The sequence below is a fragment of the Mya arenaria genome, chromosome 4 (assembly GCF_026914265.1).
Source record: "Mya arenaria isolate MELC-2E11 chromosome 4, ASM2691426v1".
NCBI classification, from domain to species: Eukaryota; Metazoa; Mollusca; class Bivalvia; order Myida; family Myidae; genus Mya; species Mya arenaria.
Genome location: NC_069125.1, coordinates 56,164,195 through 56,181,673, shown reverse-complemented (window position 1 = coordinate 56,181,673; position 17,479 = coordinate 56,164,195). Strand labels below are relative to the sequence as shown.

General features: G+C 34.4%; 1 protein-coding gene across 7 annotated transcripts in view; it reads right to left on the bottom strand.

Moving 5' to 3' along the window:
- Positions 1-1,544: 1,544 nt before the first annotated feature.
- LOC128230330 (muscle M-line assembly protein unc-89-like) overlaps positions 1,545-17,479 on the bottom strand; it is a 78,679-nt gene continuing 62,744 nt past the window's right edge. For 6 of the 7 annotated variants that reach the window (XM_052942513.1, XM_052942515.1, XM_052942516.1 and 3 more), the window contains 9 exons: positions 13,394-13,516; positions 13,141-13,216; positions 11,102-11,277; positions 10,505-10,742; positions 9,414-9,560; positions 7,890-7,947; positions 5,334-5,436; positions 4,386-4,537; positions 1,545-3,771 (listed from right to left, as the gene is read on the bottom strand). In XM_052942513.1, coding sequence (XP_052798473.1) covers positions 3,621-3,771; positions 4,386-4,537; positions 5,334-5,436; positions 7,890-7,947; positions 9,414-9,560; positions 10,505-10,742; positions 11,102-11,277; positions 13,141-13,216; positions 13,394-13,516 — 1,224 coding nt within the window. In that variant the 3' untranslated portion in view covers positions 1,545-3,620. The remainder of the gene's footprint in view (positions 3,772-4,385; positions 4,538-5,333; positions 5,437-7,889; positions 7,948-9,413; positions 9,561-10,504; positions 10,743-11,101; positions 11,278-13,140; positions 13,217-13,393; positions 13,517-17,479) is intronic. The other variant, XM_052942517.1, reaches the window with a different exon arrangement.

Genomic DNA, 17,479 nt, shown 5'->3' with positions numbered 1-17,479 from the left:
TCGACGACAGGTCACAGTTTCATGTTCCCTCTCTAACTTAAGCATTGTTTATCCTGTTTACTTAACTTGGGTAAAATGTTCATTGACATTATGTCTTTACTGAGTTTGGTCAACAGCCAGATCATATCACAAATTTATTATTGCTAGAGTTATGGCCCTTGAGTTGTCAAAAGTTTACCAAATTCACTTTGTCTGCTCTCTATCTTGATCATATCTTTTCCAACTTTTATCAACTTGTTACTGTCACTTTGTTAATTTCAGTTTGCAATGCCATACATTTAGGTCCATGATTCAATGATATCACTTGACCAAGCAATATTTAGTGTCCATGAATTACCTAGCTTAAGTATAAAAAATATATCTGATATATTTTACCTTTCATTCCTAGATGCTTTTTTTAGAAATAATTATGTGTGACATACATCTAATCATTGACCTACTACTTGAAGCCTATGCTATAAAATGGTATTGAATTTATATGGAAATATCTGCTATTGCTTTAACCAGCCGCATGCTTGACTTCACCTCATTACAATTAAACTGAGAACAGCATCCTAATACACAGAGTTTAGTTACAGATTTAAAGGGTAAAATGTACACTGCCATTCAAGGTTTTCTGCATAAGAATTATACTGGTATGGTTTTCTAATGCAATTATGTTATGGTATGGGTTTTTATTCCCCATAAAACACTATTTTATCACTTTTGTACCTTACTTTGCAGACACAACATTTGGGCCAAGTTGAAAGTCTGCCAGACCAAAATTATCCTTGTCCCAACTATTCAGTTAACAACATGCTGGCATGCTTTGACCGTGAAAATGAACACCAGCAATCATACCAGCATGTCAATAAATACAATACAAATCACAAGGAATTACCATAATGTTGTGAATGTTGAGGGGATAATGAAATATTGTTCATCACTCATGTTTCCACGGATTTGATGGCACTGATGAAAGAACAATCTGGAGCAGATGCCAACATAGTGTGGATTACCTGCCCCTACCACTTGTCCTGCTACTATGGCAAGGAACCAGACAAATGCCAACAATCCTTTGTTTTTCTAAGTTGCCATAAGTGCTTGTTAACATTATCATATTAGCCAGAAAGTTATGAGCCTCGTTAAATCCATGCCTATCGTCAGTGTTAACATGTGTACCAAGTTGCATGTGCATAAGATTAACATTTTTGCTGGATGACTACTAGCCCCAATTTCTCGAAACTTCTAAATTCTCTTATAACACGAATAAGCTAAGATCACAATTTTTATTTTTCTACAATTCCCGTTAATTCTTTGAGTTTTTAGACTTTAAACAGGAATTAACTTTATGATAATCCGGAGTAACCATTTTTTATTTATCAAAATCAAAGTCAAGTATTGTATTTTGGCTAATTGAAATAAGCTACATAAGCCTATTAAGCTTAAGAAGTTTCGAACAATTGGGGCCAGGACATCAAGCTATGACAAGACCTCAACCTTTTTTCTTGAAGAAACAGACAGGCTAGACATGTCAATGTCACCGATACCATAACAACCATATGATCAGTTTTGTATTTATTGTATACACAAAACAATTTGTCTACGACTGTTAACAACAGAGTATAATGTATCAAGTACCTGTGAAATATCTAGTATACATTTCTTAACATTAGCATTCAAATTGACATCGTAACATATCTTGTAGCAGAAGGCACAAGAGTAAAGCTGTTTTTTCGCTTAATAAGTTCATAGTACCATTATATGCATATAAAAAAAATACATGAAAAGAAATAAAACAAAAAGAACACTTTGCTACAGACAAATTTCATCTTGGTACATATCAAAATATAATTATGCAACATTTTCGTTGTAAGACTTATTATTAGGTATACATCTTTTTTACAGTAACCTTACATTTGGTATTCAGCAATAAAATGTCAAGAAAATACATATATAATCACAGTTCTATCTACAAAATAAATATACAAACAGTAAGTCAATTACAACAACAGCCTACATAACACAACAACCTATGGCAGAAATAACCTATAAAATTAATCTCTTTCTATACAGCATCAACAAAACATGCATAAAAATGTGTCTTAAATATATTTGGCATCGTGATCTTATGTACAAAGGAATATATTATTACTGTAAGCTACGTATATAACGCACAGCAATCTTACAGGTGACTACTTTTTCTGAGGAAAAGAAAGACAGAAGAAAGAGATCGGAATAAAATAGAAAGAACAAAAGGACAACAGCCCTTGCTTAGAGTGATCTGATATAAATCAAACATAAAGTTAAACGAACTTGTTTTCTTACATGTAACTACTCATTCCTTACATTATGCTCCCAAAATTTTAATTTTCCTAATGAAATTTAGGTGGCATGTGGGAATTACACAGGGTTAAATGGCGTTCTTTACATTTTCTGGAAAAAGAGTTTAGGAAAATAAAATGCAGAGTTAAATGGAATGCTGTAACAGAGTGAATTCAGACAAGACCGGATCAACAGTATCCCAGTGCAAGCAGAAAGCTCCATCATTAAATGCATTATTTACATGTCTGAGAAATGTTGTTTGTTCAAGTTCAACCTCATTTACATAACTCCGCTGTCCGTAATGAACATAACGAAAGATAATTTAAGATAACACCACTGTTCCCAATGAACATTACAAAAGATCATTTAAGATACCTCCAGAGTATGTAATAACCATAAAAGAGATTATTTAAGATAACACCACTGTTCTTAATAAAAATTACAAATGATCATTTAGATAAAACCACTGTCCACAATCAACATTACAAGTGATCATTTAAGATAACTACCGACACCACTGTCGGTAATGAACATTATGAAATATTATTTAAGATAACTCCACTGTTCATAGTGAACATTACAAAAGATTACCATAAAATCACCTAACACACAGTGCATGTCATATACAATTGTAAGTTCTGAGACTAAAAAAGAACAAGAATCTCAAATAAAGCATTTTGCTATGCTTATGTGAGGTTACACAGATTTTCATAAAACTTTCCCAGCAAGATGTATGAACAACAACAGAAACGAGCCGAAACATTTCCAACAAGCTACAGTTTAAAACAAAGCTGCTAAAATTCACTACATACATAAAATCATGTGACTTGCATAAATAAAATATCTTGAATGCAAGTTGATATGATAACACATCAAATATACACAAATGACTTTGATGTTAGTACTGACCATGAAATATAATGGTAAAATGGACAGAAAATATCGAGTTAAAATGAACAGCACCTTTGACCAGAACAAGTAGATTCAACAATAGAGTGTGGCGAAATACTAGAGTTGGATAAAAGAAAAAAGGCAGTTCTACATGTATAATTGTAATAAAGAAAAAAGTAAAATTCACAATTTAAAACTCTATGAGAATATAAAATGAAATGCATTTAATATATTATTGCAGTTTTTCCTGTTTTAAAATGCAAAAACAAACTGTTAACATTTAAAATTAATGCCAAGACCTATTAACAGCTCACAATCTACAGAACTGATATGTTAGTAACCTAACAATAAACGTTAATCACTAACAAGACTTTGCAGTAGTTTTATTATGAGATACTAAAGTCAGAATGTTACTGAATATAGCACTAGGCCTCCGCGCCCTTGCATTTGTTCATATCATGGTCTCGCAGTTTACGGTAGAAGCTCTGCACATACGTGAACACGCATTTCCAGTCAGGCTTCTGCATGCGAACCATGTCCTCCACGTCAAGCAACGGGGCAATGTCTGCATACTTCCTGAAGACAGAGAAAATTATCATCATACTGTCGTCAAGACTTCTCAAATTCCAAACCAACATCACTTTAGTAAACAATGGTTGTCATGGTGTTTCATGATTTCCTTGTGGCTCAACTGGCCTTGTATGTTAAATGGGCACAAACTATATAAATTTTCATTTCATTGCATTCAAATAAACAAGGCTTCTAAAGAAAGACAACAATCAAACAATACAAGATTCCTTACAATTGGCTCCATGTTAGTAAAGTTTAGGCTTAATTGGTGGAGCTGAACTGTGTAGACGGTTGATAGCTGTTAAGTCTGTTTCCTTTTTGAAAGGCCATGAGAAAGTTTCCTTGGTCAGGAGGGAATCTACAACGTCTTGTTGGATGACCACTACTTTCACCATGGCTTCATGTTCACATGGTAATCGTTACATTGACAATACATTGACTCCTAAAGCACATTATTCTTAATGATGAGATAATGGTATTTCTTCCAGTATTTGCAAAAAATGCTGTACCTGCACAATCACCAGTATTACATAGAAATAAGTAAACACTGTGTTATAATATATATGCTCTTCCATTTAAATTGGTGATTGTGAAGCTGAAATGCCCACTACCGTACTTACTCTGCTGTGTCAAAGGCGAGTTCAAAGTTTTTGCGTCTCTGTTTTGGGTTGAGGGCTTTGAAGTCGAAAGCTTCTGGGTAGAAATGGTGAATGAGAGCGCAGAACGCCATCCCGTCATTCCAGGAGGTGGAGAAGTTTGTAATCTCTATGGTCTGTAAGAATACATACATGAGTCAATAATACATGTGTCAATAATCTGAAAGTTCTCAAATCTTCTGTAATTATCATACAATGCATTTAAATCATTCAAAATTAACATTTCAATGAATATAACTTTACTGGCTCTTGTTATTTTTATATTTTAAACTATGAATAAATACCTGTAAAAGCATATGAAGGTAACTGTTTAAATACTAGAATATAATCTTATCTCATATATTTGTTTTTAAAAGAACATACTTTTATTTATAGAGTAATTATGATTATAACATTCATGTAATGTATTGATGCCAACAAGTTTTATGCAATATACAACTACATGTATACAACAACCAGAGAAGACAGAGCTGAAATCCAGAAGAGCATGCAAGAAGATAGAGAGAGCAGGTTCATTAGACCAATACCGATAGTTACATGGAAGTAGAAGGAAGAGTTGCTAGTTGTGTTGCCATGGTTACAAAACAAGCCATGAGGGTACTGTATCTATGTCAACAAGCTTCTCTCTGGGACCTGTGGTTGTCCTAGCTGGTTGCATGTTAAACAACAAAACAAAGATATAGTGCAGGGTCTATGTGGGATTCACACTTCTTATAGTTTCTTGGATGACAAAGTCATCCTAGCATCTATCCCAAGGAAATTAATCAAAAACAAGCAGTACACCATCACATTAAAGAATGCATTTTTTTCGTGTTCTATTCCAAAGCACCATGCTATTATATGCAGCCAATCAACTGGTGGTTCATGCACTCATGTGATCTGGGGAAGGGTCACATGACACAGTTTACATACGTCAATATATTCTCGTGTCATGGCTTTAGTCCATTCAAGGAGCATGGTTTTAATGGCACTAGGACTTCTCATCATGGCCTTGTTAGCCGCACCGGCCCCCGCACTGGCAAAACAAAACACTCATGGGTTACATACAACCATTATTTATTTCTTAGAACTAAAATTAACCCAACCAGATAAACACCAGACTTAAAATGCTATGTTGTCTCCCTTAACCAATACTCATTCTTGGCTGAAAGAAAAGGTTGTTAATTGCAAGACAGATATTAATGTCTCCATCTTGGCTAAGATGAATGTCTTAAAAAGTATGGGGACGAAGGAAACATGCATCGAAATATTGATAGGTATCTGTTTGCATTTCTTCAATATTTCCAATGACTGATTGTTGGCTTCCAAAGTGTTACCATACCAACCAAGTAAGCCCGAAAGCTGCTCCAACCTTATTACAAACAGTGGTAATGAGAATAACAGGAATGGAAAACATCCTGAAACTCTAGGAGAATAATATACCTGTGGAGAGTTGTAATATGGTGAAGTCTATAGGATCTTATATTACTATTACAGATTTTATTGTGAAGCACTGTTAGAAGAATGGGTTTGGTGGCTATAATGTTATATCAAAACTAATTACCCCCTTTGTAAATGAAATAAAATCCTAAGTACTTGCAAAATAACAACTACATCACAACACTCATAAACACATAACTATGATGTCGTCATTGCATCTGAACCTTAGCACAAAGACTTACAATCTAGCAAAACAATTATCAGTCAAAGCTTCCTAAAACAATGCAAAAATGTTAAGAAGCAAAACAAAAATCAAAATGGATTCTATCTTTAATTTACTCCAGATTCGGTTTGCCTCACCAGATGAAGGGTGCATTTAGTTAAAATTTGATCTTTCAAAGGTTAGGAGATTTCTAAAATAAACCTTGTTACTAAAATCTAAAGAAAACTTTTGTTAGTTAATAAGTGAAAATATACATATACAGTGATAAGTCACAATAAATAAAATGTTAAAATACAAAATCTGCCAGTATAAGCTGCTCAAAACTGAGAGCTTTCACTGATGCTAAAAATGCTTGAAACTATTTCCTTAATTTCTGTCTCGGAGTGTTTGATTTTATTAAAATCTTCACTGTTCTAATAATTCATACCTTACATTTAAATATGTGAGATTTCATTATATTGATAAAGGTAACAGTTTCAAGTGTTAGCCAAAAGAAAAATGCTGACAGAATTCTACGGCCCGCTGAGCGATATAGCCAGTAGCCAGTACAAGATGGCGCACTTAAATACCTCATACTCGGCAGTGTTAATCTGACAGAAGCGTAACATGTCTTGTTTAATCGTAACAGCGTTACGTTTCATGGTTGTGGCAGCCCTCTTTGCAAACGTGTAAGCTACAAGGGGGCTGGTAAAACAAGATGCAATATTAATTACGATTAGTATATAAACCCTTTGTGTAGATTTAATAACAAAGAATATTACAGTTTTTATAAAAGTACACACAACCAAAAATACAGCCATGCTTTGTCAAATATTAAGACCACAACCTTGAGCTGAACAGTTGGCTTATGAGTAATAAAACACTGCATTTAATGGTGTATGATATGATATGACAATGATTTTTATTTCACTCCGAGTTAGCACTGTTTTACAATAAGTGATGATTTGACTCCTCATTCTGCAGGAATGTTTGGAGTGAAGGTCCTCTGAATATGGTATCAGAGGAACAATTAGATTTTTCATGTTCTAAATAACAATCATGAACTGGTAAAACTGTTACAAAAAATACATTTCTGATTTCAGTACTCCCCACTGTTTAATGTCAAAAAGTAACAGCCATCGAATGCACCTAATTATTCAACGAAATTTTCTTTTTGTGTTTTTAAAAGCTTTTAACAAAACAGCAAATTCTTCATGCCAATGAAAATTGATAGGAAATGCAATTAATATATATGAAAACAGAAGTTTGATTTTTTTTTTATTTGACTCTAAGACTTTATTTTCCTGGAAAGCATGTTGCCAGTAAGATTTTCTTTAGCATTAAAATCACAATAAATAATGAATATCAAAGTTTGACCTAACAAAATTGGTAAATTCTCAACAATAGGGAGACACTCCATGAAGATCTTATAAGGACAGGGCTCAGCCATACCCTATTGTATAAAACTGGTTAATCCTTCATTTTGGATAAAATTAGCCATTGTTTTAATGATTGATCAATATCATTCTAAAATAACTATTAACCAATCAAAATGTTTTATTGTGCAGACTTTCACAAACATAACTATTGGATAGTTCCTCAGTTTAATACAATTGCCCTTTGGTATAAAGCAAATTAAAATTGTTCATTCCTGATTTTTTAAACAAAAATGTTATATTAAACAAGATATCTAATTAGACAACCATAGTTCATCAACCAGACTTAAATTCATCAAATTCCTATTTTTAAAAAAAATTGTTTTGCTAACAAACATGAATCTTAAAATATAAACAAAATTGAATACAAATTATGTGTAGGTTTAAACAATGACAAGGATGAGTACTTACTTGGTGGGGTTATTTTTCGCGTCCATCTGCTTGAAAGCATTCATTGCACCTCCCCGTCCTGAAAAGTATGAAAACCTCCCGTGTTCACAAACCATCAATAATGGATACTGAACTTAGTACACTTCTAACTTCAGGCACAAATTAAAACTTTAAAAAAATGGCACGAAATATGTGCATGACATTAGAATATCTTTACAATAACAGGCGATTTTCCATGCAGCATTTTTTTATATATGTATTTTTAACAAGCAGTTCATCCTGAAGCAAATTTCAACAAAAACAAACTTAATCTAAATAAAATAGTTGCATTAACAGCTTTGATTGTATTTAAACACAGTATCAAAAGGCATATTATTCCAAAATTGAAAGCAATTTGACGATTGTATATACACTTTGTATTGTACCTCCCAAAGGCATGTTTGCAACTCGAATGAGCGACAAAGCAAGTGTCGAGCTATAACCTATAATGTTGTGCTCAAACCTATTAAGTACCCTGGCGTTGTCCCAAACAATACAATTCCTAAGAACTTTAATGCCTGCAGATTTTTTTTACTTTTAAATAATTACTCTGATGTCAGTAAGCTATGTAAGGAGGATAATGATTTTACCATCATAAACCATGTTTTGTATACTAACACAAAACATAAGACAAGACGTAAACATCATGAAAGACAAAACAAGAAAGTTACGATGTCATAAATGAAACATCCTACTTTTCACAAATGACACAAGTTTTGTGCTCTAAAGCAAATACATGTATAGTCAGTGCAGTATGAAATAGTTCTCTATATTCTTCAAAATTTCATAAAATAAATTTAAATAACAAATAAAAATGTAAATCACGATAAAAACATGCAGATACACAATTTTCTGTTAGTAAAATGAAGCAGTTGTTACATTAATACAGTTATAAAGCGACTTCTTGTTACTCTTATTTATAGTTTAAAGTAAGTTTTAAATATCTTTCATGGACTAGTACCTGTTTCGTGCATAAAGATTCAGTTTAGTTGTAATCAATACATATGCAGGTTCATTCAATTCCATAAATATGTTAATTGCATGCAGGTAAGTAAAGTATGATATTTGGATACAAAAACACCATCATGCGGATTATTAACAATCAATGTTATAGCTAGGGTTGTGTCTATGACTATGTGATGTAAGCTATCTATAATAGTTCTATGGTTGTGAGTAATGGGTAATGTAAATAATACAAAGTATATAGAAATATGCAGCTGTGGCCAGAACAAAATGCAGACAGTCCAGTTTCTACGAAACATTTTTAGGTAGGTTTGTACTTCAATAATTTTATAAACTCAACATCCTTTTATGTAATTTAAAAAAAAAAAATGTTGAATTTTTTTTTTGTCTACCATGATGAAGTATAAAACACACTATCAAACTCATTCACTTTAAAACACGATATTGACAATGAACAATGTGGCTTTTTTTTCTGACCACGCTGCTAAGTATGTGGCTGGATAAGGCCACAGGCACAGTTATAAGCTTGGATGGCTAAACTACCTCCCCACGACTCCGTTTTCTCGGAGGTGCGAGTGATGCCGTCTTTACTGCTCCATGACTCTGTTTTCACGCTGATAACTCCGCCCGTCACCGGGGATCCTTGTGTGGCATTTATTATTTGTTGTGCCAACTGGGGAGCTATCTCATCTACGAGAAATTGGTTGGGAAATAAAATGAATGATCATTCTATACATCGGAATCACTAGCCCCTACACAGTAAACACACACACTTGGGATATGCATATGATTGAACAAACATGTCAACAAAATATGGGGGGTACAAACAAAACTCAAATGGAACTCATACATGAGATGTAATATTGGCAGCAGCTTTGAAAATGTCAGCTAAAAAACACCCACATTTTTTTTAATCCCACACTACAGTGCAATATTACATCTCAGAATACATGCACATCTCATTCATATATTCAGTCATAAAAATCATTCATTCAGCACTGATGCATTTTCACAAAGAAAAAAATGATCATCAACTCAAATATTTTTGTATGCAAAACTAACAGCAGTAACTTAAATGGTGATACATTAATGGTTTGATTAATAATCATTCATGCATGAACTTTTTACAAGAGACTGTCATGATACTAAAAAATAAAAATGGATGATGTTGAAGAATTGTGTTGTTGTTTTCTCTTTTTTTTAAATGACTGTGGTGAAAAAGAGGACCTGAATGATTTGGGAAGTGTGGTTTTGACCAATCACAAGCAAGGTTGTAAGGTTAAGGACATATGCACTAAAGGTGAAGGTCAACCTTACCCATCTCTCTATCACCACCTCCCTGACATTTGCTTCTCCGAACAGTTACCATGGAAATAACATTAAACGTGACCATAGAGTGTGCATTTCACACACATTTTACAAATTCAGTAAACACTTAACTTTGAAATTAGAGGCCAACACATGAAATATCATGAACAATTTGAACATCCTAAACATAGACACTCAAACCAGAATGTTTACATATCTAGTGATGGTTTTCTATGGAATGATGTTACTGGTGCATTACATAACTAAATGGGGTGCTGATGATGCCATGGAAATGAAGACTATAACATAATGACAAAGCCGTGTACCTGCTGCCCTTCCTGCAGCAGCCCCTGTCTTTGTCTTGGCGGTGACTGTGAGAGCCGGGTCCTTGCCTGCGGCCTTGTCATACGACTGCATGGTCTTCTGTTTGAGGGTGTCAGCCTGCTTGATGCGCTCCTGTAGGGCCTTCTCCGAGATTTCTAGGTGTTTTGAGTCCTGGTGGACAGCCTGCCGGGATGAATATTCATCCAGTTGCCTCTTCTTTTTCTCATCTGCCAGCCGGTGCTGCAATAGGTTTTGTAAAGAAAGATATGAATCTTCCAATTACATAATTGTTCAGTAAGCTTAATGATTTTGGGATTATCTGTATATAGCACTTATTTCTCACAACTAACATGAAACTATGTCACTCAGACTTATAATAATTCTTACATATGTAGGTTCTATTAAACCAATGAAAATTTGTACAAAATAGATATACATACAAAATTAATGCATATGGGCTTGGATTGAAATCAACGTGTTTGTTAAACAATGTCATATAATTGTTTTTTTTTATTATAAGGAATTTATTAAAAAACCAACATACATAAATACAATTTATTACAAACTCTGGACTCTGTACCTACTGTAGCCTAACCAACCTTTTCTCTTAAGTGTTGTTCATTCATATCCAGGTGTTTAGCCTCAGTGTGTTGTGCAGCCTGTTTGCTGAAGGCCTCTAGTTTGCGCTGTTTCTCAAGGTCAGCCTCTCGGTGCTTCTTCTTTATCAGGTCCTCCGTATCCTTCTCCCGCGACACACGCTTTGCCTCCCATTCCTCTGTTACCATGGAGACAAGAGAGATGATAATGCAGATGAGGAATTGACTCATTGTAAAACATGCAATCATATAAATATTCTTTAAGAGACAGCTGAGTTTAAACTTATGACACAGTTGTGAAACAAAAGATGATAATAAAAAACAAAAACTATGTCTATCCTCTGCAGTTACATACTACCTTTAATACTGCAATATTAACAAGCAATGCTTATAACAATATATCTATATGCAAATGTGTTATGCTAAACATTTCACAATAAGCATGTTTCTCCTTAAATTAGACAAAACATGTGCTAATTGCTTTTACTTTGGTAAACCTCAGTGTTCATAGATAACTCAGTCCTGTTTTCAGGTAGTTGCAGACTGCAGAAAATGAGTCACAATAGCAAAAAAAACAATGAGAAACAATTAACTATCAGCTTATTATATTTTTGTGCCAGTCTTGAACATAAAATTTTCAAACTACTCTCAAACTTCAAAAGAAACTGTCTTTAAACTGTTAAATTAAACTTGATTAACATCATGTAAAATTATAATCTTAGCTACAGGTGGTAGATTTAATGTCCCGCACACCACATGTGAGCACATTGTGAGCTATTTCGCAAACACCATTATCATTCCTGCAATATCCTCGCCTACCCTCTCATAAGCCTTGCCAGCAGATGGCTCAAATCTGTGATTCTGTGCAGCTAAATACCTTCACCACATTGGCTTCAAAATAAGAGGTTTTGTTTCAAGTGCTGCTTTTCAGTCTAAGTTTTCAAAAACAAACATGTTCTTGGAAAATGGAAAATTCATGTAAACATTTAGAGGTTTTGTAAACAGAAAGTATGAAGTGTCCTTTTACTTCTATTAAAAAACTGTATACAAATAAAATTGCTGTTGCAATGATGTCCTGGTAAGACTGTACTGGTATGTTATGAAGAAAACCAAGTTATGGAACAGAGCAATGCTGGTAGATCATTTGCCAGTATGAGGAATTAATTAACTTCTTGCATTATTTTCAGGCAATATGCATAAAAAGTATCTATCATCTAATTGCTTGGCTTCTTACCAAGGTTAATCCACATACAACTTTCGTGAACTTTGCATGACTACAGCACGTTTTCTATTGTCTACCAATAACCGGGAACAGCTCCAGAATGTCTCCCATGGTTAATGTCTTACACAATGTGGGAATTTCATCCAACATACCTGGATACAATTTCCCTGATTAAAGCTGCCAACACTGGTTAAAAGATACAAGACCAACATGACGAATTTGAAAACCCTAGAGGATCATTAAAATGGTGGGTTAACATGAGCCAGCAGGACCATAAAGTATCAGTAAATGTCCAAGTGACTGTGCCTGGCCAGTCAGAACATCACTGGCTGATGGGACCTTACATCAACCAAAACACATACAGATACAACAGACACTGAAGACGATCATACTGAAGGTATCAGACCCACACACGTGTGTATTCTGGATGCCTGTTGACCCCATATTGTTTTGGTATCATTTGAAAGGGTTTTGTGTGCAGAAAATAAAAATAAAAAATATCGAAAATACCATAAAAAAAGGTTTTAGTTGGCTTTCAAAGACTGCAAGTCATTGAACGTCTAATTCTAGTTGAAATTAAGAACAAATATACAACTGTGTTAGCTTAAGGTATAATGTACTTTTAGTCGTTTATTTTACATTTAAGTAATCATCAAGCAATTAGAATATTTCAATTGTTGCCAAACTTATAAGGGGAAACCAGGCATCAAAATTTAATATGAAGGTTAATGGAGAAATCAGAGAACTAGGTTATTTGTGGGTCAGAACCCTTACACCTTTCTGAGGGTGAGAGACCTTACACCTTTCTATGTTGACTTACTCATATGTGCATCTCGCACCTCCTTTATTCTGCCTCTGATCTTCTTTCGCTCATCAAAGTTGTCTGAACTGCTCAGCTGAAAAGAGAAAAAACATTCCGGTTCTTTGGTATTAATGGAAGCCTTTTTGATAAACATTCTACCTTATATTTCTTCAGATTACTTGTTTATTTACATTAAAATAAATCTATTCCCTGAGGGGTCAGTACATTCCAGATTATAATGAACGAATAGATCTATGCATTCAGTACGCACCAGTTTACCGAGCTCCTCCTCATCGTTGATTTTGGAATAGTCCATTGTGGAGTCACTGGGGGCTGTCGGGTCCCAATACTTGATGGGTTTGCTGCGACCTGCACTGCCTACCTCACCCTCTCCCTGCAATGGTAAGAACATGCATGTAGTTAAGTGGTCCAATCACTTGGTGGACATCGATATGTTGGGCTCAGAAAAGTAGGTTCCACTTTAAACTTTTGACATTTTATGAGTTCTCAATTCATTTTGTGCAAGTTGAAGCACTTCTGAGAGGTTTATTTCTTTACTTCTCTGACAGTTTGTATACAGCATAAGTTAACATCTCCTACCTCTGGACAATATAATTTCAAGAACGTTTTCGTTTTTTTTGGCAAATGAACATTCATACTTGTGAATAGCAAGTGAGTTTTAAATGGCCAACAACATGCAAGGTTTTGCAGAACTGACAAGCATAACATTATCCCATTTGAAAGAATTTCAAGGCAAATGATGTTTTATCAAATATTACACGTTTCAGTTGAAGTTTCAATGTTTTATCTGGTAAAGGGAAGTAACCCCTACCTGGAAGAGTGCAATCAAACTGGACACAAAAGAGCGACTAGGCGCCCTGGCAACTCTATTATTGCTCATCTTAACGCATTAAGCTGCACTATCCATCACATTGCAAAATTATTTGTGTCATTATTTAAATCCTTGTTAAATCTAACCCTAGTATCCGACCACATCTTTGAACACCAACTTGACCTTTATCAATCCATATCGTAACTATCAGTTGCAAACTATCGCTGAATTGCTTTTTTGTTTTAAGTCACCATTTGTGAACACATTGCATACCTGTATAATTTTATTGTTGTATTTTCAATGAAAATGTAAAACAAACATGGGTACTATAGACCTGGTCATCCAATTGTACACATTTTAATATGATTTGGTGTTCCTTTTATTACTTCATTGACCACTTAAAATGGTTTTAAACCATTTTGACAGTTTGAATTGGATAATTGCTAAAGTAAGACAAAATGAAACATTATTAGGAACTGATACTTGGTAGTCATGATTGCTAACAGTCACTGGGTGAAATCTTACTTAAAACTTGCTGTCTTACTCAGTTTAATTGTCTTGAATGGTCTTACTATATTCTTTAAAAACTTTTACAGCAAGACAACATATTTTGCCAAAAAGCAAATGAACAACAAACTTGAAAGCCAAGGCTGGACAGAAATGATGACCTTGAAAGATAGAGTCAAGGTGAAAATGTTCCCAGGTAAGATAATAGATGGAAAATCTCCTTATCTACTGGTTTCCAGGGTGGTTGATGTACCACTGATAAGCCTGGAGGCTTTTTTTCATGAGCTCTGAGCTGACAGAAATGTAACTGGGCCATCTCAGACTATACATAATCACACCTGTAGTAGCTGTCAACAACTTTCTACAGACATGGGTTGGACAGTTTGAAGAAGTCATTCTCATCTTCAACAAAGGTAACACTGCAATGGAGCATGTCACCAAGATGCTGGAATGTGTCACAAAATCTAGGTAACCACGGTGATATTTTTTATTCCAGTTACCTTCAACACCTTAGATTATTATCTGAAATAGCCCTCTGCTGGCACCAACACAAATGCATTCCTTTACTTTTACCTTTTCTTACATCACAAATGTCATAATCATTGTCAAATTATTGTTACACTGACAACAAACATGAATAATTTTTGTATTTGTATCTTAATGGCTGGAATCAATTTATTGATGATTAATAAGGCCTAGAATTGTCTTTACAAGATGGTTCATGGTGGCTGGAAGCATATGCCCACCAGAGGTACGCCAACACAAGCAGTTTATAAACAGCCTGGTTTTCCAGATCATTTCATCCTTTTTCATGTCATGAGTATGGGCTTTTTAGGAACTTAATTGTGATACATACCAGCTGACAGACACATAACTTACACAACTATAAACATTTCTTACACAGTTCAATTGACCTGGAACCTGATCAACAATGCTGACATAATGGTAGACATTTTTTAAATGGAATACATGCATGGTTATGTAGTACAATATCAGCACTGTACCCAAGAAATATCAGCGATAATCTGGCAAATATCTGTGGAACTCCCTGCCCTATCTTTACTGTATCAGAGCAAACATACTCAAAATATTGCCACCTTGTTGGAGTTAAAATGCAACAGGCAGGTGCAGTAGAGATACATTCTGCAAGGGAGAGGATTTGGAACCAGTGTCTTGGCTGGATTGAGTCTGTTCTTTGAACGCCATGGTAGGTGCAACACTGCCAACTATTTGGATTTATCTTCATAAAAACTGATGAAGTTAGCAACCATGTATCCCTATACTACTGGTTTGGAGATCAGACTGGTCTCAACTGTCATATTTTTGGGTGAAACAAGGGGCAAGCCTCCAGTAAGCACAGATGATCATATGGCTGATAGTCCTCAGATGGAAATCAGCCAGATATGCATCTACCTGCCTTCAAGAACATGTGGAACCAAATCAGACTTGTTTCATCTCAGATGAACGATGTTTGCACTTTTTATTAATTCAATAATGTCAATATAATCGTTTCTGCATATTAGATTTGGGTAGGAACAGTTCAATATCCAAATGTGATGGTCTACTATAGAAATATGAAACTGAAATACAAATATATGAGATCAATGCAATTCAATGATGCTCCTCTTGTATCCCTTTTTTAAGTGTTTATACCTTATGACTACACCAAGTGTGTGTACTTTTATGTCCATCTGATTATTTATCAAGCTGGGAAACAAACAAGAGATGTGAAAGAAATGCAAATCGCAGAATGAGTACAAGCTCCATACTGTTATATGTGTCTTTGAACTCCACAGATCAGCCTACTTTTGTGAAACAAAAATACTGCTTTTTTCATCCCACTTAGTTACGACCTTGTGGGTGTAGGTATTGCAAAGGCATTTTGGCAAACTATAGAATTTCTTTGCAATAAATCAGGTAAGATAGAGTTTTGACATTATTGTCATAACAATGTTCAATGACAGCCATAAACCTATATGATATTGGTTAAACCAAAAGAAACAAAGATTTTCCTGAATATGTGTTCTTTTCATGGGTTGAAATTTGGGTCAAATGCATTTCTATATTTATCAAATTGTGGTTTCACAAGTGTTATTGTACCATTAACCAAAAATATTAGAAATATGTTGAAACACAATTTATATAAGAAAGAAGTAACTGTTCAATCAAAGCAAATCTACCCATCAGACTGATATTATTCATCTTCCCAATTACCAGTTGCCATGGTTTTTCTTCAGAAATTGATCAGCTGTTTTCAGGGTAAACAATCACAAAAACAGGCAAGAAAAGATAGTAAAATAATAACCTGGAGATATAAACCAGTGCCTCTTGTTCAATCCTGGCATGAGACACAGATACAAAATGTTTTGAAGTTTGTTTGTCTTGGTGCAAACAACATAGAATCTGTTGCTGGAGTTTTGAAGTATTAGAAACAGGAGTTTTGAAATATAAGAGTGTATGCATAAAAGGCAATCTGAACTCCAAGTATTTCTCATAAGAAAATACCTCGAGAAATGAATTTATTGAACATTTCTTAAAATGGTCAACATTTCTTGGCTCCAACAAAGATGCTGGAGATTACATCAATGCAATGACCCTGGCATATCATCATCATCATCATCATCATCATCATCATCATCATCATCATCATCATCATCATCATCATCATCATCATTATCATCATCAACAACAACATCATAGTAACAGCACCATACTTTCAAAGGACATGATAAGAGCCTAGAAATGATTTTTCTTTGATCCATGATGAAAAAGAACACCTTCCAAAATCTTCATCTTGAACAATCTAGGTACCACCGACCAGGGAAAGCCTTGGGCTGAGTTCTTCTTTCATGTATGCACTTATATTCATATCTTGTTTAATGACAATTATTTTAATTTCAGCCAGTGTTGCCAGTGTTTGTTTCATCATTTTGTCCCTCTAAATTAAATTATTTACCATTTCAAGGTAGAACTAAACATTGTTATACTTTAATAGTTAACTATAAGAGCATTAAAACA